Source organism: Haliaeetus leucocephalus, unplaced genomic scaffold (genome assembly GCF_000737465.1).
Source record: "Haliaeetus leucocephalus isolate CR32 unplaced genomic scaffold, Haliaeetus_leucocephalus-4.0 Scaffold268, whole genome shotgun sequence".
Classification (NCBI taxonomy): Eukaryota; Metazoa; Chordata; class Aves; order Accipitriformes; family Accipitridae; genus Haliaeetus; species Haliaeetus leucocephalus.
The window spans coordinates 113,117-139,261 of NW_010972704.1; the positions used below are offsets into that span (position 1 = coordinate 113,117).

Genomic DNA, 26,145 nt, shown 5'->3' on the forward strand with positions numbered 1-26,145 from the left:
GTAATAGATGGGATTTAGTGTTTGTTGTGATTGCAGGGAATAGTTATAGTGGATTTAATGTACAATAAAGAATAGAAGCATTTTTCTTTTATTATTCTATCACTCACTTTATTACTGGCATCTGCTTACTTGATGTCAATGGATTGACAATGTGTCATCAGGATTTTGGTCCTGACCTCACAGCTTTATCCTTTCCTTCTGGAAGAGGCCTCTGAAAAGTGGTGTTTGGAGCTTTAACAATCCACTCCTTCCCAAGTTGCATCAAGGTACTATCTCCACCTCATCCTGAACCTTAAGTGTGTCCTCCCGACACTAGTTCAGGTTTCCTTCAGACCTAGTCAGTCGGGTGTGATAACCTCAGGCTTGTGTTAAGCAATTACCCAGTGGACCAGCAAAGATCTGTTTTCTGGTGGAGCCAGGCTGCAAGTGAAGCTCAAATATGGGATTGATAAGTTTGGGGATGCTGAAAGAATTATTTGCTGAGCTGGTGTTACTTGTTTGAATGGTTCCGGGTGCTCAGCTGTGAGTTTTACCTTTCCTTTCTGCTTGGGGTGCATGCATGCATGGGTAGGTCCTGATGACCGATGAAATTGTGAGCCTTTGGACTTCCGTCAGTATGGCTACTCCAAGTGTAAACATGCCTCGGTTTCTGTGATGTGAACCACACACAGCAACACTGAGAGACAATTGCCATAATTGCTCTTCAACCTGTCTCAGTCAGTATGCCACTGAGCCTTTTTTTTTGGGGGGGGGGGGGGCTTCCTTTGTACCATGAGGGTTTTTGTTTGCAACAACAGGGAGTTAAATTTAGACTTACTTCTGTTTCTTCCTGATTCTACCTTAGAGGTGGGGTTGTACCTTCTTTGCTTCCTTTCAGCCCCAATGGCAGGTTGAGGAAGAGTGTCTTGGATCAGTTAAGAATTTGGAAATAAAGCACTTCTCAGCCGATGTATTCCCTGCCATCCTCTGCTCACCAAGGCTAAAAGCACCAGGAACTTTAGAGCTGGCCCCCATGTGTCTGCCCAGTGCTTATGGTAGGGCTACGACCTCCAGAAGAAATATGACTGGGAGATGATTTGTTAGCTCTAACAATTTGTATTGTTAATACAGCTTTAGCAGTGAAGCCTTTTTGCTGGGTGACTTGTTTAATAATATATTTTGATCGTTTTATTGATTTGGGGGGCATGTTCGTTGATTTTTGGATGTTCTGGTCAAACCACCTCTTAGTGTGATTTTTATCTTCTGATTCCAGGTAACTGAAGACATTGAGTACCTTAAGTTTGACAAGGGGCCATGGCTGGAGCAGGATGATGTTTCTTTCCATCATTTGAGACTTTAGTAAGTATGATGTCTTCCAGTAACTGAACATTTTCCCCTGAGATCTGATGTTAAAGCCTTGAGTTTTCAAAGTGCAAATACGTTTATATTTGCACTCTGACTTTTTTTTTGTCAGAAGTCAGCAGCAATAGCAGGCTTTTGTAATGTCGGTGCTTGGCACTGTAATATGGTGTGGCATTTTGCTGCTGATGATAATTGATTAGACGAGAGACTCCAGATGAGTAGATCCCATTCCACTAATGAAGGATAAGAACTCTCCAGGCATTTCCTAAGTGCTGTGACCTGTGGCCCTTAGGAAGGTATTTTTGTGAGCGCTTCTGTTCCTGGGTGATCACCCAAAAGCATTTAATTTTAAAACAGAGCATTTATGCGGTTGGTGTGGTGGTTTCTGCGCTGCCCTGGCAGCGTGACATCCTTCAACAAAGCTTGTTGACAGAGCAACCTTGTAGCATGTTTTATATGTGGTGCTGTTTAGGTTGGCTGTGTTTAGTGTTTTTTCTAAAACTAGACTAACTTCTTATGCTGTCTGCTTTTAAATTATCTTTCCAGCAGTCAGGAAGCTGGCTGAACAGAGTATGGAGGGGGGAAAGGAATGAAGCAAACTTGGGTGACGGCTCAATAAGTCCTTTTTTCCTCCTTTCCTCTGACTCCCAGTAAATAATCCTAAGTAGAAGCTTTAATCCTAATTCATGGAATGAAGCATTGCAGTTCCATTGTTCATTCTCCATAATAACAAGGGGGATTGTAAAGTACAGCAGCTTAAGGGTGGGTTTTTGTTGTGGTGGGGTTTTTTTTTGTTAAAGATCCTTCTGTCTAGTTAGATGTGAAGAGATCACATCTCTCCATAGATAGTGGCAAGTGCCTTGCTGGAATAGAATCAAATTTGATTATAATAACTCTTTGCAAGTACTCCATGGTTATCTGTCTTTCAATTCAGCTGTGGAGTGCTACTGGTGGGGCTGCATGTGTCCCCAGAGCAATGCTGAAAAGAGAGGTAGCCCTCCAAACTCCAAAATATGTTAAACCAAACCATTGACGTGTATGTAAGGACGTGAGATCAGACCTACACTTTTATCCATATGGTACAGATGAAGCATCAGGAGTGCCATTCTGAAGTCATGTTGATCAACAAAATGTGCTCTGGATAACCATGTATAAAGAATATATCTACACTTGTAAGATCTACACTTGTAAGACTATTAATAGAGGTAACCTTGCACTGAAGTGAGACAGGCTTCCCATTTTGCTAGAACTTAATCTTTAGACTGAATGTGCAGGTAGCAAGTGCAGTATAGTTACTACATTTTTAAAAACAAAATTTAAGAATTCTATTCTTTTCATATTAATTTCTGGTTATCTCACAGGTTAATAGAAACACAGGGATTTTTTTAAATTGAGTATCTGCCATTGAATTTCTGTCTTTATTGTGACAGGCATCGGAGTAGTAAGTTTAACTGTTTTGCAGGCCTCTATTCTTTTCCTTTTACTTTTCTGTTCTGTTAACTTCAAATGCCTCCTAAAATTAGAGATAATGTTCCTTTTCTATGGCCCTGAAGACAGATTGCAGAAGAGCAGTGTTCGTTGGTGTCTAAGAGAAAGAAGTCATGATTCGGGTGCCCTTCCAGTATCTAAGAAGGGGTTTCTTTGTGTAGTAATTAAAGGATAGCATTTGGTAACTTAGACCCTGTAAAACTATCAAAATTATATTTCTTTATAGTCAAGTTGCTTGTTTTCCTATAGCTTCACACTGGTACAGGTACTAAGAAGTGATTATTAATTGCAGAGTGTAGGAGGGAGTTAAAGGAAAGCATACAATTAAAGAGCAGTATATTACGATATTGTATGGAAATTCTACTTCACAGCTGTGGAAGGGAATAAATTGCATTGTTAAGGACTCAATTTTTCATTGAACCCTGGGGAAGGCTGAAAGAATCTCCTGTACAAGGCTCCTGTCATTGTAGATAATATGAAATTATTTCTTCTAATGGCAGCGTGTGGCTGTTTTGAGATCTTACAATGCAACAAACTGCTAATTTAAATGTTCTCGTGGTTTGAGTTTTGCTGTTTCCCTTTGCCTTCAGCATAGCATTGTCAAGATAGCATTTGTATTTGGACATCTGATGAATGTGCTTGGTGTTTGCTTTGAATCTTCATTTGGTGCAGGGGTATTAGGGCATTGATCAAATGTGTAACAACAGATCCTATGCCAGTTTTGAGCCTTGCTCAGCTGAATGAGGCGATTGTGGGCAATATGTTGGGCAGCCTGGGAAAAGCACCTTTATAACTTTTTATAAAAATGTGTAGGTTTGGACATAATCTTTTCTCATGTTAACTCCAGAAGTGTGGGACAGACGTGAGTCTCCCATCACAGCCTGCACAAACTTCACTCATGAAAACATGTCAGGCCCAGTGCCAGACAGAGGACAAATGTGTAAGGACCAAACAAACGCTGCAGCGATTCTGCTGCACGTCTGCAGTGTTGGAATTGTGTCCCGGAGCATCAAATGCCAAACTCAGGTGTTAGTTCATGAATGTTAAAGCTGATGCTTTCCTCGCTTTTTCCAATGCCCAAGTAGAAAAGAGCTTGTGGTACCCAACCTTCTGCAGATTTTCAGGTGTCCCATGCCTACAGTAATTTTTCCCTTTGGAAAGAGTGTTTTAGCACGTTCCTGATGGGCTGCCTGTTCCATATGCTGGCACATGCTGCCCTCTCGTGGGTGTTTCTGGAAGGCCGAAGCAGGTATTTGTCTGTTTTTCCATCTGCAATTGCTTCCTTTGCTGACCTCCCAGCATTTTGCACAGCCCACTGATTCTGACTTGGGCTGTTTCAGATCTGATGCTGTCAGAGGGGCAGCACGCTCGGACCAGGCACCGCGGCGGGAGGTAGGGTGTAGAAGGTGTAATCCTGGTCTGGTGCTGAGTGGGCTGTTGGCAGTTTTACCTCCTCCACCTTCAGCTTGTACCAGCGCGTCTGGGGGAAGGGGACTGATGAGCAGGGGTGAGGATAACTTTTTCATTGCACGTATATCGGGTCTAATGCACAGAAATCCCAGCAGGGCCTCTGACTACTTTGGTAATGCAAATAAGTAAGCTAATCAAACCAGTGAGCCGTACCTGTATAAAATCAGTTGCATAATGATACCTTTATCTCCCTGCCTTGCCCTTGAATGCTCTTTCCCTTGCCCTAATAGAGTAGTGTGCTTGTGGGACTGAGGCATGTCTTGGTAAAAGGTTAAAAATGTGTATATTTGTGTATGTAAGCTGGAGGGATCTCCGAGAGGATGCTCTTTACACCCTTCCTTCCTCTCCAGGTGCTGAGCCCAACAGAAACCATTCTGCTGGCTTTTTGAAATGTCTCAAGGAGTTCCTCTGTTGCCACTGCACTGTCTCAAGCATGTTTTTATCTGTGCCCTTCCCAGTGAAATCGTGTGACTGTCTACATGCATTGCAAAATAAACAATGTTTTGGAATGAACAGCTGTAGCTTGTGTAACATTGCCTGTGTTGCTTTACCAGCTGGTGGGTGGAGCTTACTGCATTTGACTTGTTTCATCAGACAAGTCCACAGTTAAATCTGTTACATCCCTGCAGCTCCTTCAGAATTTGCTAGAGTAGAACATATTTTGTATGGACAAATCTTTGGCTTTTTTCAGCCACCACTAATTTCATTTAAAAAAAAGGCATTTGTTTTATCTTGATGAAAAGGGGATCTATTTACATTTGGAAACAATCTAGCCATGAAATAGTTTGCCACTCTCATCTGTTCAGTTTTGTTCATTAATAACTATTAGTGTGCCACAAACCCTGTGTAGTAAATCCTCCAGTATTGTACTTGGCAGGACATGAGACATATTTTGAAGTTGTTACTGAAGGACCGTGTATGTGCAGTGACTAGTAATTTCTAAGTTCTCTTAACATTTGTTTAGCTTCTTGGAGTTTTTCCTAACCCCAGAGCTTGGCTCCTATTTCTTTTCTGTACATCTTGCTCTGGTTAAATGAAATGTTGCAACAATGAAGCATGGGAGTGAATGAGGGAGAGTGACCCTTCAGCTCTGTTTCACAGTGTAATTGAGCATGCTTAGCAAAGGGAAGAAGTTTCCATGTTTCAATGTCTATCTTTGATTTCAAATAGCAGGATTGGAATGCTTGCAAGAGGTGTATTGGACTTGTTTTTGAAACTTTTTGTAATGGAGACTCCAAAATCTCATAAACCATTAATTGTAAAACTTCTGGCGCTATTAAAAACTGCTTCCTTTAGCACCTTACTTTTCTCTTGCTTCAATTGAAATAGTTCTTTGTAGTTTCCTCTTTGCAGTAGCTTTTTATAGATTTGAAGAACTGTTGTTGCACCTTCTCACCTTCTCTTGCAGACCTGCTTTACTTGGAAAGCTCTTTTTTCTTTCTTGATGTTCATGGTGAGTGTTTGTTGCTCACCAAGGGAGTGGCCATGGTTCACCTTGGGCATGGCATACTTTTTCTGCCTAACCAAATGGTGGAGTCCCTTTGGCAGAAGGTCTGTATGTCATTGTCTTGTCTTTACTAAGTTCTGGAGAATATGGGCAAGGAAAGACATCTGGGGGGGACGCACAGCCCATGGCTGTCCTGTGTGCCTGCTGAATGAGCGCAGAAACAGAGGAGGTCAGTATGGCAAGAGTTGGATGCAGGAACCATCTCTCCCACCCAGCTCTATGTGCCTGTGGCATGAGTCAGGAGCATTTCTCCTTTCCCCTGCTCTCACAAGCATGGGCAAAATCATGAGCGTATCACACGCTTGCTGGCTCACTCGCACGTGTTGTACCCTACCCCCGGGAGGCAGGGAAGCCAACCGCAGCAGGGGTTGCAGAGCCCTGGCCGAGGTAATAAGGGTGTGAAGAGCAGAGGAATGAATGCCACCCACTCAGATTCAAACCTGAAACACAATAACTGGTTGGTGAGAAGCTAGTTTCAAGGTGTGCGAGAATATCTTCTGTTTTCCAGTGGGATCTACCTGCTATTTCTCAAGTTACTTAACATGTTTAAGCGCAGAATTAACTTGATATGCTTTGTGTTGCTGGCTCTAAGCCTCTTAGACCAGTGAATGCTTTTAGGTAGGAAGTGCAGTTTTCTAATACTGTGTATATTGTCACTTCAGTTTTTGACTATGTCAACATCAGTTGTTGAGAAATCATGGCGCAGGCTATGCAAACTGGGGTTTTTGTTTGGTTGACTGGTTTATTTTTCTTCCAGTCTACTTCCTTTACCCTATATTGCACCTTTAGCAAATACGTTCATAAGACTTTCTAATGTTCATTGTGATAGGCCATCTTGGGACTCTGTTTTATACAGAGGTGGGGAAAAAAAAGCTAAGGTCCTGGAAACAGAAGTTCTAGAAAGTATATCCAGCTGATGAAAGAGCTGCACTAACTTCAGGATGGCTTGTAATACTTGTGAGTCATCAGGTTTCTGCAGGTTCCCTATAAAATTTGTGTATCCTTGTTGTAAGCTGCCTGTAAGGGAAACAGGACATCCTCTGAAGAGAGGCAGGAATGCGTTAGTACCAATTCCTCAGTACCTGGTTGTGCGTGTTGTACTGGACATAATGTGTGAAGTAGGTGTGTAATAGGTGCTTTTGGAGAAGAGATGAGCTACCCATTGCTGTAACGTACTTGCAAGTGTGATTCCTGTATAGCAATGGGAAGAGCTCTAGCTAACAGGGTTATGTATGGTTGCAGTGATGGTGAGCTAAAAATCTGATGTTCCTACAGTATTAGGACCATGCAGTCACTTGAATACTCTGTTAGGTTTGAAATGTTGCATAATCTTATGGGTAGGTAAAGCACACTCTGGGAAGCTGTGCTACTGCATGATGAAAGCTGCTTCAAGAAAACATGGTTAAGTGCCAGAAAATAATAAATAGTGATAATTTTGTGCTGGGGGAGAGAGAGAAAACTAAGGAAACATAAAAGGTGTCTTTAAATGCTTCCTGCTGAGCAGTGAATTAGTTCTGGCAAGCGAATGTGGTTTTGTGGTTAAAGACATTGTTGTGGCAGGTGTCTTTGGGTGGTGCTTTTAGTTAGTATTCAAAGTTATTTCTTAAGGTGCAGAGCTGAAGCTGGAGAAGCCATCTTTGGTAGCATTAGGTTTGTGTTTTTTTGTTGTGCAGCGGTTTCTTTGGAGGCAGTGGTTGTGAGAGCAAAGAAGTTTTAAGAGCAGTAGGTTTTCTGTCTTGGCCACTGACTAAAATAAATTGTGCCTGGGAGTTGTCCTCTGTAATTGCCATTTGGCTGAGATTCATGAAGGAGTGGAGTAACTGCAGACTGGTTGACTACTGGACTTGCTTTATGTGTGTCAAGTTATACTTCACATATGCCTGGACAAATTTTATCTGCTTTCTCCTACAGACTTGTAAGGTCCAGAACATCTGCTGCTACTTGGCAAAGAGCGGACTCTCCCATTTCTGTGGGAAGAAGGGATGGCGATGTTTATTCACTGATGTATTTAGTGGATCTTCCACCACCTGTGCTGTTAAGCCTGAGCTCAGCAAGGTCTTTAAACAGTGCCTGCACGTGGTCTTGTTCAAATCAAAATTCTTAGCTTCTCTGCTCTCTGCACAAGAGAATGCAGATTAAAATGCAGATTAAAGCTCGTAGCGTTGGTACTCATTACAAGTGTGGTTGCAGGATGGGCTGTACTTGAGGAATGAAGAGCTGGTACCTGAAGGGCTGCTTTCTGCTGGGGTCTCTTTATTTAGTTTGGGGTTAATTAGCAGTGGGTATTAGAGCTGATTCCTTCTCACAGAACCCCAAGAGAGGAGACATAGCAGGTGCAAAGGTGCTCTTCCTGAAGCACGCTGGGATTCAGAAATAAAACCAGTTGCATTGTCAAATCACCGTTTTGGGCAAGCTCTTCCATCCCAGCTCGGTTATTCCAGGCTGTCCTGGAGTGAGAAGGCTGGGAGTGGCCCAGGGGAGGGCCGGTGCTAGCATGTCATGAAAATAGCTCTTGTTGTGTTGGTGAGGAGGCAAAGGAGGACTTATTTTCCTGGCTTCTAGCATGTGAAATATACATTTAATGTATGTGAAGACATAATGTAGTGGTGTATAGGAAGCATCTTTGGTGTTCATCCTTGTCTTGCAAAAGGGCATTTATCCTTACCTTCTCCTATCTCAACTTTTACTAGATTATTATATTTCCTTACTAACTTGTCTGTAGTAGGATAATTTACTGTGTGCATGTCAGGATACATTAGCAGACTAGTTTACTTGTTTAAACTGTTCAGTGCTGTGAGGTAAGATCCCAAAATTTATGATTAGGGAAAAAAATTAATTGCTTAAAGATGATTAACTTTGCTTTGCTCAGGGCATATGCTTTATGTGTATGTAAATATTTGTAAAGAAATGCAATTCACTGAAAAAAACACAATTTGCAGAGTTTCAATTGTTGAATTTAGAATTTGGTCACTGTCCACTGCAAATGGATTTATTTTTCCCCAAATACATATAGGTGGCACTGTTGGTCTATGTATAATACCAGTATGTAGAAGGTGGCTTTCTAGCAGTTTCTCAGACATTTTAAATTTGGGGTATTTGAAAGTGCTGGTGCTGTGCAGTGTGGATTTTTGATGATTCTTGGTATCTGTTGTTAGAGTTGCTGCAGCAAGCTTCCCCTGGTTACTCCCAGGCAGGATGCTAGAGGCACTGCCTGCTTCCAAACCCTGTGATTGCTTCAGTGTCAATCTGTTTAGATGGGAATTTGGAGAAGAGCACCACCTTACTTTAATCTTTGTAAGGGTTCATTTTTGAAAACTAATTGAACAGGAGGCAATTAAATGAAGTTGACATAGCAAGATAGTGTGTGGGAATCGATAAAACCACTGGTTTTACCTTGCTTAGGTAGGAAAGCAAAAAGCTAGAGGTGCTTTATGGAGAAGGCTCCCAGGGATGACAGAGCATGTCCAGGGAGGAAAAACCTAGGGGAGGGAATGGAGAAGCAGGGACAGGTTGGAGCAGGAGCAAACTGGAAGCAAGGGCGAGGGGAAAAAACAAAATAGCTGTGTGAAGAAAAGGGCTTTGTATTCATCATAACCGGAAAATAGCCAAAACCTGTGGAAGTATTATTTAACAGAAAAGTAGTTCTTTAATATTTGGTCAAACTCAGAACTGATGTTGCTGTCTCTGGGGCAGGATGTGGACTAACTGCTACTTTTTCTTTCTTTTCATTCTTCCTTTCCCCTCAGTGTTCAGGACAAAGATGGAGTGCTGGATCCTGTAGCCATCCCTCGCTTCATTCCAGAAATCACAATTGGAGGCAGTGAATATGATAAAATCTATTATGAGTATCGATCGGTAAGTAATACTGGAAGGGGAGCAGTTGTGTGATAGCCAGGCAGGTGTCCCTGCCAAGCTGTAAGTGCATTCATAACTGTCCTGTGCACAGCCAGGTGTCAATCTCGTGCACAGCCAGGTGTCAATCTTGTGCACCGGGATGCATATTTCTAAGAGTAAGTTCTGGATTTCGCCCAGATCCCCACCTTTTTTTGAAGTCTAGCTTCCCCACAAGAGGAATTATGAAGCAAAAGGTTTGTTTTGTAAGCCGATTTTCTTTTTTGATCTTTAGATGTGGACTAAAGGATAAGTGGTTTTCATTTGTTTTTGTTTCTCCTGCCCCGATTAGTCTCTGACCTCTGAAATCTAAAATAATCCTTTGAGTCAAACAAGAAAATTGGAAACCCATGGTGACTTCTATAAAGAAGACCGCTTATAAAATGCTGAGGGAGGGGGTGTTTTTTCTAGAGTAGGCTGAGGAGGTATGAATGTTACATTGCTTCTCAAAACTGTTGTTGCTTTAAATAGTGTGTTTCTGTACATGGGCACACATCCAAAGCCTGTTGTGGCCCAGCGCTCTCTTACACCTCATGCAGGCTCCCACACAATGTTTTAATTAGCTGCTTGCCTTTCTGATTCTGGAGACAACGGCTTCCAGTTGACTTAGCCCTTTGCCCTATCGCCTATTGTTATTTAGCTGGCATGGGGTGCTCTTGCACCACATGGTATCTTCCTAAGGCCCAGGTATTGTAAATTCTCATTAGAGAAATTGTGGAACTGATGATACTTAATACTGATTAGACAAACTGAAGTTACAGGCGATGGTATGTTTTAAAGTTGGGTGGAAATCTTCACTGCCATTGTTTTCAAGCAATCACTGAAGACAAAGGAAGGAAGTTCTATATAAATTGTTGTAAACAATTATTTTCATAGTCAAAACACTATCGTTTTTCTGGTCCTGGTAGTATACAGTCTCTTACTGAAATTAAAATGTAAGCTACAGGTTTGTGGACTTGTTTGGAAACTCTGAACTACCAATGTTTTCTTCTGGAATAGTCAGTTCAGAAGTCCCTGTGAATATTCAATGTAATTTGTTCCTCCTCAGCTAACTATGTAGTGGAGAGGCTCCTGGGTCTGCCTCATTTGAGATGTAGTCTTTCCAGCTTGTAAAAGGGGCTAAAGCTAAAGGTTAAAGTAGCAGAAAGCATCTTGGTACTGCTTGAGGTTGTTTAATGGGTTTGAAAACTCCCTGGTCCATCTGACAAATTCCTATCAGAGTTTCGTGCTTATTGGTATCACATTTTTAAGTCCAGAACTTCAAGCTCAGACTAAGGGGTTTTGGAGTCCTTTACTCCAAGAGATGTCTGTGTGTGTGCAGCACATATTTCAGAAGGATCTGCTGCATGACTTGTCGCCAGCATGCAACATCCATCTGTACTGACAGTGCCTTTCTTCCCAAAGATGATAGGGGTTTTTGGCTGAAATGTCACTTTGCAGTGGAGCTGGGAATTACTGAGGCTGCCTGACACACAGCTAGATGTGACCTCAGTGTTGCATGCTGAGAACCAGTGGTAATACTTCTGAAAGCCTTTTTTCTCCTCTAGCTGTACAACAGCACATTCCTCTTTGTGCTGGCAAGAAACTGAGAATGCCCTGGCTCATCAGATAGCTGGCTTCCAGGAAAAATTGTGACTTCCCTTGCAGATGTAGCGAAGGGATGCTTAGGAGTAGGAATATGAATACCTGGGAAGGAAAGCTGTGCTCTTGGATTGCTCTGCCCGATGCCAGTTAGTTGACAGCAGAAGCTGAGCACTGTCAGTGCAAAAAACCATTGCCAAAATATAATCTCCCTTCTGCAGGCACGCTTTTAGGCCCTGATTCAGGAAAGTACTGTGGAAAGTGATAATGTCCTTTGGAATAAGGAGGAGTTGTACATTTCATGAAACATTCTGTTAAATTCAGGCAATGCTAACTACTCTTTTTCTCTCTTCTGAATGCTTAGACATGTGTAATCCTTCAGGGATGAGGGGGGGCTGTCTGTAGGGATGGTGTGCAATGCAAAAGATGCTGAGTTTTGCTACTTCCCGTAAGCTACTGGAAGGGGAAGCACAAAACCAGCCCCACCTGCTGTTTTATGTTCCAAGAATTATTTGTGTTGAAACTTTGAAGACCTGTGTTGTTTCCCTCAACTTTGTTTAGCAAATGAAGGTGTGAATTTCTTTGTAAGACAAGGCTTATATTCAGAGGTAATACAGCATGAGATCAACCAGTGCAAGCGGAAAAAGCAGATGAACTTCTAGACATACAAATCTTGGCTATGAGGTTGCTGGGTCTAACGAGAGGGAATCATAAGCCCTTGCCTTGCCCATGTCTATGCAGGGATGGTTACAGCTGTGCTACCACTTTTGCATTTGAAGACAGATAAAGATTTTAGGCTCACATGACTTCTAAGTAAAGAGTTAATTATGGTATAATTACAGAACTTTAACTTTTCCTTGTGGGAAATACATGCTTTTAAAGTTAGTGTAATGATGTTTACCACATAAATACAATGATTTGCGTAGGGGATTTTTTCCTCAGCAATCCTATAATTAGTCATAAATCCTTGATCGTACCAATAGGCAGCTAACTCCTGTGCTTTTGAGAGTTGCATGCACACAATTCATGCTGCCTAATAACGGTGGTTTTCAGGGATTCGCAAATTCCAGGCAGAAGGTGGTTTTTGTTCAAAATATTCATTAGTCAGAAGCAACTGAGAAGGAAGAGGAGGAGGAAACACTCTTCAGAGTCCAAGATTTTAGTATGTGTGCCTTTTTGCAAAATAATGAGGTAGCCACATACAGCTCTGAATACTAGAAACTTGCTTTTTTATGTATATCCTCTGAATTTCTTCTGTAAGTGTTCTTTTCACATGTGAGGAGGTGGCTTTCTGCCTCCTTCTATTACCATAAAGTCATCTGGCAGAGTTCAGCCGTTCTGTTCAGGCATTCATAAACTTCTAAAGATGCTTTTCTGGCAAGGGAAAAGTAACCTTTTAGTCAGGTTCTGTAGATCACAGAGATAAGCGTGTTCATTCGTAAGTGAAGCAACATTATTTTAGGAACTGTCAGACTAGTAAAGACTTGACTACTCTTTTTTTTTCTTTTTTTTTTTTCTTTCTTAACAACTGCTGTATCTCTCTGCTTTCTTCCAACCATGCACAATCCCCACGGATAATGCTCCAAACTCCATGTGCACCCTGTGAAGCTGGAGCACTTAGGCAGATGTGTTTGCAGAGAAGACGAAAACAAATGGTTCTGTTTAATGGAATCAGTGTACTTAAATAATGTACTTATGTACTTCACACTCCCAAATGCTGTTGGCAAGTCCTGCTGAATCTCCTAGGGGTGGTGAAAAAAGCCTTCTTTTATCTGCATGCTCTTTTCTGTATACATAAAAGTGCAGCTGTCTAAGATTCATATTCAAGTCATCACCTACATCTTTACCTCTGAAAACAAAGCTGGAGAACTTTAAAATAGTCTTTGCCACCTCTCCCTTCACTGCAGATCATAAGAAAATGATCAGCATTTCATTTATATAAACTTTGTGCTTAAAAATACAAAAAACTTAGTGGGCTTGCTTATCACAAGGTGTACCAGAGCCTGGAGTCCAGTGCTTGCTGATCCTGTTCACTCCAGGCGCTAGAGTGGTGAATTCCTTCACTAGAACAGGTGAAAGCAAAATGGTTAAAACCTAGTCTTCTTCCTCATTGCATCAGTCCTAGCAGAAAGCATTTGTGCTAGCCCACTCACCTGAACCCTGGTTCATGCAACCCAGCTCCTCTGTTTGTCCAATGGCTTGCCCCAACATCTTTAAACACAGATCTAAGAAATCATGAAGGAGAAAAGGGCTATTTTTATTAGTGGCTAAAAACTGTGACTTGCATCTCATGCTCTAGGATTTGTTTGGTTTTTTTTTTTCCCATCTTTTCTCTGAGCAGGTAAGATTGTGCAGTGGGAGGAGTATCCTATCCTCTTTCTAGTTTACTGGAATTCAAGCATATGTGCTGGTGTGTATATTAAAGAAAATGACCAAATGCTTGGGCATACAGACTCTTCTTCAGACAAGACAGGCCTAGGCACCTAGAAGTTCCTTTTGTACTAAGGCAAGTCCCATATCAAAATGTTGTATCTTTTGTTAGCCTAATTTATACAATCAGATAAAAGGAAGTCAGGGATGTGTACCTTACCCTTGAAGCAGACAGTTGTGATGAATTTTTTGAAGAATTTATTCCACGCTATTGAGCTACCTTCAAAGATGCTTCATATCCCAATATGACTTCCAGCTCCAGTGAGTGCATGTGCTTGTGTGTAGGGCTTTCTTAGATCAGTTTTAGTTGTCATCTTTCAGTCTGGAGTGTCCTTTTGCTCTTGCATTGAAACGGTGAGCCACGTGCTTCCCTTCCTTTCTTTACCCTCTTATTGCTTTTCCCCCACCATGCACTGGCTATTTGCTGATCCTGGCATACTTCAACTTCCATCCATCGGCTCCTTTCCTTGATGGTTCTCATTGTCCTCCTTTGAACCATCTAATTGTGCAATGTGCAAAGTTTATCTCACCGCAGAAAGCAATGTGTGCTGTATTCACCATGTGAGGAAAGCAGAGGCTTATTTGGCGGTGGTAATGATTCTGCTTTGTCCGTCCTTGTCCGTGCAGCTCCATATTAAGCAGAGACAAAATGAGCGGCTCAGATTTTTCTGCCTAACGTTTAACTCAAGACAGCAAATAAATATGCCATTGAAAGGTAAGAGAAGGCTCTCATTTTATTTTCCCCATCCTTTTCCCTTTGTGGAAGACTGCTTTTGGAATATGGGGATGCTGACCATGAGGCGAGGCTTGCTAACCTAGCAGGGATTGGGTTTTGGTTTTTTTTGGTTTTGTTTTTATTCCTGGACTAGTCTTAAGCTAGACTGCCAAACTGAACAGGTTGCTGGGGCTAGGTGAATACCGGAGCTGTGGAAGGGCAGTAGCAGCAGCATGTGGCTCGGGTGGGGTGGTTGCCTTTCCACAGCAGCTGCACCAGCTCAGCTGCCTTGTCAAGCTGCATCTTTGTTTAGTGCTCCTCATCCTCCTCCCTTCTGCCCCAGGACCTGGGAGTGTGTGACTGGCAGTCCCCTGCAGTCTTGCATAGCAGCAAGTGGAGAAGAGGCAACAGGTTGGAGGGGAGGAGAGTCCCACGCTTTTTTCCCAGGTGTTTTACTACCCTGTCCTTCATAAGGATGCAACCTTAGGAGAGGAAATCCTCGAGTGTGCAATGTCTGCCATGCCTCCAGTTATTTAGGTAGTTGCAGGGGAATAGCTGTAACACAGCGAGCTTTTGAGTGATGGGAAGGTGAGCCTGCAAACACTAGTCAACTCCCAGCCTTACAACCCAAAAATAAAAGTATTGTCAGAGCATGTGTTTATAATTGAAGATCACAAAAGGGAGAACATTAAGGGAAGACTTTCTCCAGGTTTGATGTGGCTCAAGTTGCATGTGAAGTGCAGCCCTGACACTTCTTGGCAGCTGTGGCTGCAAGGGGCTGAAGATGACTGCTGGCAAACAGTGGGGCTTAGGATGTCCTTTAGCTTTCCCATCTCCTCTGAGAGTGCAGAGCATTCCTGGCTTACACGCAAATCCCCCATTTAAAATACCCTGAACTACAAAAGAAATACTTGAGCTTTCAGGAAGCCAGAGTCTAGATCAAGAGCAGGGAGCGTTTGTGTCAAAATGATGCATTGAGGTTTAATGTGGTGATACTGCGTGGTGGGGTCCTCAACACCTTGGCCTTTGGCTGCAGATTTTGGGTTATGAGAAAAGCTATGGGCTTCTGAAAAAAAAAATAAAAATCTTTGACCAAGTCTACTTGTATGCACAGAGGACATTACCTATGCATACATAATAAAGTGCAAATACTGCAATAAGTCTTATCTAAGCCATGAATTGTCTTCCATGGTACTCTTGCCTTTGCAGAATTGGGGAGGTTAGGATATCTTTTTTCACTGTGTTTGTGATTGTTACCACAGTGGCTGTCTTTGATACAATCATCTGTTTTCTCTCTTCTGCTATTTTTTCTTGGCTTGATGAAGTTTTCATTTTCTTAGGATCAAGGTCTCCCTTCCTGATTCTTATTTTAATGGAGATGTTTGACAGCTGTAATGCCCAGCCCTGTCTGCTCTTGAATCCAGGAAGGAATAAAAGCAGACACACAATAAATTAGGAAAGGCTTAATTTAAAGTTTTTCCTTCTGGTTTATGTCTGCAAAAATATTTTTAGTCCTTTCTAAAGTAACAAGGTGTTGCCTGGCTAAATATCAGTAAGACCAGGAGGACCTGAAGAATAACTAAAACCTAGGAATGACAAAGTTGTTCTTGAAGGGTACCCGGAAAGGGGTGGGAATAGGCATGTGATCTCCTTCTCTTCCCACCTTCCCACTCCTCCTCCACTCTCACCAATCTTGTATGTACAGAGAGAGTGTGAGAGCAGCCCCTATTCTGCTTTAGAAATGTGTAGCTTCTCTACCATGCTTCCCTTGAAAAATTTCATGGGCAGTTAGCAGGGATATCTATCCCAGATCCAGGGGGGAAGGAACCTGAGAGACCTTGGGACTATCTCAAATCTTGATCTTGGTAGTTGCGTCTGTTTTGTTTTAGATGACAGGCCATGGTGTCCCAGGCACTGGGTACCTATGTAAATCAAAAAGACAGTAAAATCCTACTGGCATTAAAATAATCCATTTAAAACGTGACAGTCTGCTACTGAGCCCTATGAAAGAAAATGATTTTTTTTTTGCGGGAACACATCTTCCCTCTCACAAATCCCTCTCAATCCCATACCGATGTAGGAATGTCATCCCTCGGGTAGACCTCCATTAAATAAAAAATAAATAAAATAAAAACCCAAGGAAAATAGCTCAGAAGAAAGATCTTTTTTGTTAGTGATTAAGCAAAGTGGAGAAAAGTTGCAGGTGAACTGTTCCCACTCCACTCTTTTGCATCTCCTAGGAAACTTTAAAAAAAAACAAACAAAACCCTCAGAGGACAATTTCATTGTGGTATCATATACTGAAAATCATGCTGTAGATCAGGAAAAGGTTTTGGCAAATCTGTAAGAAGGATACCTGGATTTATTTCTTGCTCTCCCTGCTTTGCTCCAGCTTCTTAGGGGTAACATCTCCATGAGTCTTAAACCATGAAATAGTGTCAGTTTGAGGTGTTTAACTGTGCTGGTGAGGTAGTACAGTTTTGCTCGGGATGGCATTAGTATGTTGTTTTCCTTGTTTCCCAATAGCATTTTTTTGCTGAGAAGTGCTTTGTGGCTTTTTAGTGTAGAATCTGCCATTCCTAAGACCTGCTGCTACCTTGAGTTACATAACATAAGGAAAGCTATTGGAAAAAGCTTTTTGCATTTTACCTGTCCAGTTAGAAAAGCAAGCCTACAGTTAGTATAACACTTTATCCAGCTTGGATATAGTTACTTGGCTTTCTCCTGCAGTAGGTTTGCACTCTGTAGTGGATAACTGGCATTTCTAACGTATTTGCTGAGAAAAAACAAATTGGATATTATTCTCCCACTACAGAGAATAGTCACTAGGGCAAGTAGGCACTGCGGAGAAAAGCTGCAACAAAATATTTAGTTGTACTCTGTTGCTTATTTATTCTTGGCTGTCCTGCAAAACCAAGTCTAGAGATATACATTAGATTGTTCATGGTGTTTCTAGTTCAAGTTGCGTGTCACATTTATTTCTACAAATCAGCTTCCTGCTTAAGCTCACTTTACGTTGTTTGAAATAAAATACTTCAGCTTTGAAGAAATACGCTGTCCTCCTTATGGACACTTCTCTTTCCAAAAGATTTCTACTGTCTTGTCTATCTTTTGGTGAATGAATGAAGGGCAGGATAACATTCATTGAACATTTTCAGCAAATTGGAATTGTTTTAACCTCAGCTTTTTGAGTACTCTTGTTACTTAGGCTATAATGAATGCTAACAGCATTAAGAATTTTGTTTGTGTAAAGAATGGCAGGAGTCAAGCTGTAAACAAACATCTATGTCAGTCCTTCGGAGACCAAACCATATACACCTTGAATGTGCGTTTGGGGCATATTACACCCCCCTCCCCTTTGTTATCTGTTGCTCTGGAACTTAGGAACCAAACCCTTCCAGAATACAACCAATATATGAAGCTACATGTTCCTAGAGTCTCTCAGATTTTAGCTGTGTGCCAGCAATAAACTTCTGGAAGTCAAGATTTCTACTGGAAAAAGCAGTAGTCTTTGCTAACAGCAGTGATGGAAGGTGCTATTATCATGCTTGTTATAAACAGCCACTAAATGGAAAGGTTTGGATATTGATGAATGAGCCTGTGCTTGCAGAGTAATGACTCTGTTTTTAAGTGCTCTTTGATCAGTGCTGCTCAAAACATGCTATTTATAGATCTGTTTTAGCTGTGAAGCCCAGCCATTAGTACAAAGCAGCACAGGAATAGAAGGAAAAAATGGTAATTCTTTCTGCTCCTGAAATGTTGGAAAACAAGACAGACTCTAAACTGATGGATGTAGACCTTTTTAGATTGTTAAAACTCTCCAGAGCTCTACCTGTACATGTCTGGTTTGAAATTATTCTGAGGAGCTATGAAATGTGGCTGCAGCATATAGCAAACAGCTGGCTGAAGCTGTTTGTTGCTACTCTGCAGCCTATACCACTTTATAGGGCTTTTCATCGTGTTTATAGTTTTGACAGACACTTTGTGGCAGAGTTCTGAATTTAATTGATGAGATGATCTTGTTTTCATCTCTTTACTATTGCTCTTTTAAAGTTGAGCAGTTTCATTCTTTTGAGCTGGCTCTACCTTTGGGTACAGCTCACTTCATTAGTTTCATGCTCTGTGTGGTGGATTTTATCGCATACTTCTTGAGATAATCCTTGCTGCCAACTTTAAGTTCTGTGCAGTGTAATGCAGCAGACCAAGACTTGATTCCCCATCTCATCCATTTCCATGGAGTGGAAAAATCTGTTACTTGGCTGTGACCTTGCAGGAGCTCATGCTTACTCCCTGCTGCAGGGTTGCTTGTGAGCTGTTGGGTTTGTCCAGTGGGATCTCTGTTCCCGTTTGCTTGTTCAGTGCTTCTTTAGTTGTAAGCTTTTGAGGGCAGAGACTTAATTCTTGTGTTGCAGAGTGTGTGTGTAGACGCCTGCTGTGATAATGACACAGCTTTTCTTACTTTTCCTGGGAAAGATGGTTCAGCTTTGGTGCAATTGTCAACTGCTTTCTCTGCCACTTGGTGCTGGACAAACATGTTGGTGGTTCCATAGGTCTCTTTGGGCTGATGTCAGGGAAGGACCTAAGAGAGTTCAGGATTTATTTGACCCTGCATACTGCTTCTTTTACTTGCCTGTGGAAATGTGTTGTTAATAATTAATCATCCGTGATAGGATGCACTACTGTTATTTTTAATGTGGCCATTAAGTCACACCTTTTCTTTGGTCTTACTCAAGTCTGATTTGAAGATAACGTGTGGAGTGTTCCTGTGAATGTGCCAGCCACATGCAAATGATGTGGCCTTGCTGATTTTCATTATAATTCTGACTGGGAAACTTACTCATAATGCACAAGTCTTGTGGAAAATGCAACTCTCTTCCAAGTGGTTGCCTGGTTTCCCATTGAGAGTCTCTAAATTTTGTGTCAGCAGTATCCTTCAGCAAGGAGTCCTTCAAGCCACTGGCTTTGTTTGGCACCTGTATCTTGAAAGTGACGGTGTATATTCAGTCCCGCTCTGTGTTCTCGCAGCTACTGGCAAGTTATGCAGAGCTTTGCCCTATCTCCCTTCCATCATCTCTTTTCTAGGCTGGACGGTTTACCTTTTCTGGCTGCAATACCAGTACCCTCAGGGCTGGCTGCTTGTTCCCATCCCTGCCCTTGTGCTGGCTAAGCAGCTGTGGGCAGAACAGGCTGGGAACTTCAGCTGGGTGCAGTTTGGAGCACCAACTTAACCATTTGTTGTCACCAAAAGAAGCACATCCTACCACTTGCCCCACATCCCCAGATCTTCCCTGGTGCTCCCACCACTCTTCTTTGCAGTGGTCTGGTATGTGTTTGGCTGACTGAGCTTGCAGAATCACCGAAAACTAACCCAGCCAGAAGGAGTGAATAGCTTCTTGCTGGGTGAGGGGCTTGATTGAGCTTGTGGAATGATCCAGCAAAGTTGCAGAGCTGGCTTGGACTGTGCAGCAGAGAGATGAGAGGATGGGTACTGTAGGAGCTCTTCTTGTTGGCATCATGCTATTCAGTCTGTTCAGCCACTCTGTGCAATGTTGCTGCAACACTTTTCATTTGGCCATTTTAATCCAGGCTCCTTGTGACACAGAGCAAAAGCTTGTTCTGGCAGGAGGTGGGCATGCGAGGAGCTAGAGGGGAGGCAGAAGACCGCAAGAACAGGAATGAGTCCTGTTCCAGTACTTTTCCAAATGCTCAATAAGCGCTAAAAGATCACTAGCTTCCTTCCCTCTGGGATAGACCTACCTCGTTCCTATTTGTGCAGCTTTATTACAACAGACACAGCTGTAAAAAGTGAGCTTTGAAGAGCCCCTTCTCAGAAAGTCATCTATGTTACTTGTACCTGGTGCAGATAGCGTGCAGAACATAAATTCACATCGTTCTGCTTGCTAGGTAGTATGGGATTTGTTTACTGTGCCTTCCTCTTTTTCCATTTTTTTGGGGCTATTTTGAAAGCTTGGCTGTAACATATCCCAAAACTCGACTGCTTTTGCCAAGGCCCACTGTGAACGATGGAGTATGGATGAATACTTATTATAAAATTTGCTTTGATGTATTGCATGTCTTTAAACAAAGACACATGGGGAATTTGTTTTGGACAATGAATTTGAATTCTGTTGGGATTGATATTGTATCTTTTAAAGAGGGCAGAGTTACCCAGAAATGAAACTGTAAACTCCTGTATTTTCCCAGAGAGCTCCTGTTGCTTTAATAATCTAGTTATCTGGGAATCTCTTGAAGTATCAAAGGGCCAATTATGTGCTGCCTGGAGAGGACCAGGGAGAGCTGTTTTTTTGCTAGAATTAATAGATACAGGCTGGTCACAGCAGGTCTGATGTCCTCCATAGCTCACCACTGTAAATTTCCAGGGCAGAGATAGTAATCATTTATTTCCATCTCACATCTCCTCTTTGCTCAGCAGGAGTAACTCTTAACAGGACTGCATGGTTTCTTCTGATATTTAGACAAGACATTAAAGACAACTTTAAATGAAAAAAACCTTAGAAAAACCAATCACAAATGGCTTGTAATGGTTTGTGACAAGGCAGGGCAGGGAATGTCTCACGAAGGAGGTAGAAATCTTCTGTTAGCTTGATGTTTTAGGGAAAGAAGTGTCTTATTTCCTGACCTTCAAATAAAAAAAACCCAACACCCTCCCCTTCCTCAAAACGACAGGCTTCATCCTGGATTAAATAGCTGGTTTTGTGGCCTGAGTATAGATTTCATCAAGACTGGGTCTTGCTTCTCTCTGCAGGGGCAGCTCTCCCAAACAGGATACTCTTAGATATTTTTTTTTTAAAGGAAAAATCATCAGGACAAATGTCACAGGACACAGGGTCCTGTGTGAACCCAGTGTTTGTGTGGAGATGAGCAGATGACCTGTGCTTAATTACTTGTAAAGGCTGCCAGTGGATAGCTTATTTTTAAAGGAAGAATTTTAGTATAGCATCTTTGCTTGCTTCAATCTTTCTCACAAAACACATTTGCTTTTTCATGGTGGTTTGCTTCTTGATTCTAGTGTTATATCTCAAAGATGAATGCTGTGTTCTGTCTCTTTTTCACTCCTGGAGATAGGAAGAGAGGTTCTGAAGATAGACTCTGCTTTTGAAGCTAGGACCTAACCATCTCTGGCATTTGAGGTCATGATCAGTACTATCTGAAGGGGACTGCTTTAACACCTGAGACTCAGAGGTTGAAATGTATCTACATCTGTTTCTTCCATAGGATCACTCAGTTCAGATTAACTGCCAAAGTAGCTACTTTATGCACTGATCCTGTGGCTGGCAGGTTTTGTTCCTGTGGCTTAGTTATCTAGCGGGTATGGAGCCTGGTTTATGTTTATTCAGGCTGAAACTGCACTAAAAATTTGTGTTGCTTTTGCAAAGCAAGTTGTTAGGAGATGATTTTGATGACAGTGTTGTTGGCACACTTGTGTTGAGTCTTCTGTCACATAAGCGTGCTTTTGCTGACCTGATGCAGCCTGCTTGGCCTGGAAGAGCACTTTCCTCGCCTGCAGAGAGAGCACATACGCTATGTAAGAGGAGTTTGCTATTTTAACTGTTCTGGCAGGCTTTCTCTTGTAGTCCTGTGTGCTGTGTCTGTAATCCCTTAAAATGGCTGCTACTTAAACAGCTTCTTTTCCCAAATCTTTACAGCTGAAGGTAGAACAGCTTGGCTGCTGAATTTTTTGTGTCTGTAATGCTGCCTGAGTGCTTTTGTGATGTGGCTGCACACGGCAGTGGGCTGAGAGGGCCAGGCTTGGCTTTCCACCCCGACGCACGATCTGCACTGCTGTGCATGTCCTCTTCCTCTGGAACCCTTGTGGAAGGCTTTAGTCACGAGGCGCCTGTTTGGCTGGCTAGACGGACTACCAGGAAGGGGGTTGTGTGCTTCAGTGTCTCGTGTACTTTCACAGACTTAGAGGTAACAGATCGTTGTCTCCAGGACTAGACGTAACTCCTTGAACTCCCAAATGCCAAGACTGTTTAGGCTACTGCTCTTCACCTCCATTTGCTCTTATCTCCATGATAATTTGCTTTCCCTCACTGGTGAGGGTGCAAACCCTCCAGCTTTCCTAGTACATCTGATGTCCCCCTCCCAGTGCTCCAGTCTATCCAGCCTTTCCCTCTGCGATGCATTTCTTGGTTTGCTAGGTTCAAACTGCTCCTTCGTGATCCTCTTGCGGCCTGTACAACCAGGCCAAGCTCTTGAGATGCTGTCAGAAGGAAAGGCTTCCTGCTGCGGTCCCCAGCCCTCTGCTGTCTCATGTACCCTGAGGTGCAACGAACTGGCCGGAGGGGTGACTTCGTGCGGCAGCACTGTGGTTCCTTGAGCTCTGGTTTGGGAACCACGGGTACAGCAAGGTCGGTCAGGCTAACCTGTGTGTCCGAGCTGCCTAGGCGGAGGCTGCTCCCAGTTGCGTTAAGGGTCTGTGTGGAAGAGTTGCAGTCTGAAAGATCAGTGATGTTCAGAGGCAGCAAGTGAAGGCTGTTGCTTAGGTCCCAGGGTACAGTGAAATTTGGGTAGGGGGGTTCAAGAAACTTTGTTTTTTCCAGTGAGTAGTGGCTTCTGGCTTTGCTTATGAAGACAGGCAGATATTGCTTTTGCTTTAATGAAGTTAAGTTCAGCTCTTGAAGGCTAAATATGCAATTTCATTTGAATGGTTTAATTTAATGTAGTAATTAACTCAGTATTTCATGCATGAAATATTTCATGTATTTAATAATGTGTGCCTATTTTGGCATGAGATTCTACTGACTGATTCAATTCCTCTACTACATGCTACAGTTAGAGGGGTCACCTCTTATTAAAACTGGGAACAAGGGTGTGTAGGGGAGAAGAGTTGGATGAATCCAGGGGGAATATGCTGTTGTGCTGTTGAGATTATTGGCCTACTTTTTATCTATATTATGGCATAGTGTTTTTTGAGGGTCCCCCCCCTTCAACTGCACAGCTCAATTTTTTCAGAGGGACTGATTTTTCTATAAGTTTTCATCATTATGTTGTAAACATGTATTTAATGTTGCATTTCTGCAGATACAATGAGGTACTTCATAAAGAATCTAAAGATTTCCATAAAGGGTGAAGAGAGAAATGTTTCTGACTGAACTTTCTGCTTTCTCTAGCTTCCTGGTCGCAATTTTAGGCAAGGCTACAACGCTGAAGTTGGTGACAAGTGGATCTGGCTGAAATGAAATCTGCTCCCTTTGGAGCCCTACCTGCGATGGACCACAGAACTTGAGTGAAGAAGAAGCCGAGTTCAGTGTGCCTGTTCCACATCAATTGTGTAGTGCGAAGAAAACGCTGGTTAAATCATCTTCCAGCTATAGCAGAAGAGAATAGACTCCTAGAAGGGAAATCACTTTGTTGTGGTTTGTTCTTCCCTGGTGAATTCAGGGTGCTTTGTCTTTGGATGTCAAGTAGTCAATATGTGATAGCAAAGTGATCTGGTATTACAGGGGCAGACTTAAGATCAATGCTGAACTTTTTCTTCATCAAGACTGTGGCATATTATCATACAGGATTATTGTTGTTTTGCTGAATCAAGAGAAATTAAACCTGTATCCTCCTGGCTCTCTCCAGGTTAATTTCTTGCTCTGTCATGCATGGTGTTTTATTAGTTTCATTAGAAGAGTGCACATGCTAAAAAACCACGCTTGCATCAAGTTCTGAAAGCCTCTGGATATCAGCATCAAAGCAGGCAAGCATAAAAAAGTTCATTGAGAGAAGGAAGTAAGTGTTGATCTCAATTTAAACAGCAAAATAATCTGTGCTTAAATGTATAAAAAAAATTTCAAAATAATTGCCAGCAGTTGTACTCACAGCTTCTTCCTTTGAATGGGTGCTATAGATCAAAATGTTTGTTGGGTGTAAAAGACAAACGTAATTATTATTTTTGCAAGTCCCTGAAAGTCCAAGTTGGAGTTCTTTTTCAAGAAATTATTCATTTGGTGTTAGTTAGTCACAGAAATGAGGCACCTTGGCATTGGTTCAAGCAATGCTGTCCAGATTTAGTCTGCAGTAATTCTGCATTTCCAGCAAGGGGCTAACTACTTCAATCACTGAGTAAAAGTGCTGCCAGGCATTCCAGTATTCAGGGCAATGCCTTTGAATTAAGCAGCCAAGTCTTGCCCATGCCCCTTCCCATATCAAAACTAGTATGAAAAGACTCCTTTAACAAGAGCCTTGGGGCCTGGTTAGATACTGAAATAAATGAGCAGTGGGATAGAAATGTGGTTCTTCTCACTGATCTCTTAGCTCTTTGTTTCCATGTTTTATGGCTTTAGAGTTTCATCGCTGGTTGCAAAAGCACTGACTCTGCTTTGGTGCCACTGTGCCACCCTGCACTAATGCAGCTGATGGCTTCACAATGACAAGCAAGTGCTGGGGTGCAGGGCCAGCACCGTGCCTTGGACTTGTGTGAAAATGCAGCAGAACTGGTGTAGTCAGTCCTGTGAGGCTGTGCATTTTTTTGAACTGTTGCAAGGTCCTTGTGTGTTTTCACCTTCTGGAGGCTGGTTATCGGGACACTGGACCTACATATGTTGCAACTCAGCCATGTCATCCCTTGTCCCGTGACTCTCCTGGGAGGGTGTATCTTAGTGCTCTCATGCCTGAGGACTTGCCAGCCTGAGCCACTTGTCTTTTCCTATGCAATGAGATCCTGAGCTATTAGTGTTTGTTTTTCTTTACCTGTCCAAAGTGCCATCTTGCAGCAGTCAGTAATGTGTGTGGAGATTAAAAGAACATCTGCTGTGGCTTTAGGTTCCCTTTGGGAGTAGTCAAGACCTGTTTTTACAGGTGTCCTCCATGTCAGTATTGCTATGTTCTTCAGGTGCTGTAATTCACTTGGCAATGTGCATGCAACCTGATGTCAGATCTCCTAGAAAGGCATTTTGTGCTGTGTGTAGTGCTGGTGAAGCTGTTGTGTTCAACTTTGCCGTAGTGGGGCACAGTGGGGTGCAGAGCATTTCTAAGAGCCTTCCCTGCCTCCTCCAGCAGCACACTGAGAGCTGAGCTGAGCTGCTTTGGATGTAAAGGAGTTTAATTCCAGTCAGGAAGAGCAGTGTTGGCTTGTATGGCAAGCAGTGTGGTATGACAAAATGCATGTTGAGCATACTTTTTTATCCTGGTTTTAACTCTGCTTTAAAAGTAAAACTGTTTATAAACTAAATCTGTGAAGGAAATAACTTTCTTTCCCCTTGCTGTAGGAAGGAGCGTTAGCTGTGTTTTTCTCTTCCCTCCTTCCCACTCTAACACCTCAAAAAAACATCTCTTAGCAAACCAGCTGTAAAGTTTTTGGCTTTTGAAGACTGTACTGTGCCAGTTGGATGAATCTATCTCCAGTTCTTCATTAGATTGGAAAAGATAAACTGGCTCAAGTCCTCTCCATGCTTCTGTGTAGGTGTGCATGTCATAGCATCTGCAGTCTGTCCTCTTATCCTGAGTTCCCATTGCCTATGTTAATGCATGGGGAAGTTTGCCTCTTGCCTGTTGTGTCCCGTGCTTGATTCTGCTTGCTTTACAAAGGCAGATTCCCTGGAAATGGTGGTGTTTCACTTCCAGGCATTGGCCACATTTTATGGGCAGAACCATCGGCTTTCCTGATGGCTGCAGTTGGTCAATCCAGTAGTCCAGTGACTAACTCCCCCTTGGGTTCACTTTTCAGTTGCACGGGAGGGGTGAAAGGAAAGAGGAGGTGGGTGGGAAT

At 42.4% G+C, this 26,145-nt stretch overlaps 1 protein-coding gene across 5 annotated transcripts in view; it reads left to right on the top strand.

Annotated features, from left to right (window-relative positions):
• NDUFA10 (NADH dehydrogenase (ubiquinone) 1 alpha subcomplex, 10, 42kDa) overlaps nt 1-24,006 on the top strand; it is a 42,029-nt gene extending 18,023 nt beyond the window's left edge. For 2 of the 5 annotated variants that reach the window (XM_010569300.1, XM_010569301.1), the window contains 3 exons: nt 1,253-1,338; nt 9,553-9,661; nt 23,561-24,006. In XM_010569300.1, the coding sequence (XP_010567602.1) occupies nt 1,253-1,338; nt 9,553-9,661; nt 23,561-23,629 (264 nt within the window). In that variant the 3' untranslated portion in view covers nt 23,630-24,006. The other 3 variants (XR_774480.1, XM_010569302.1, XM_010569303.1) reach the window with 3 other exon arrangements.
• Nucleotides 24,007-26,145: the final 2,139 nt, after the last annotated feature.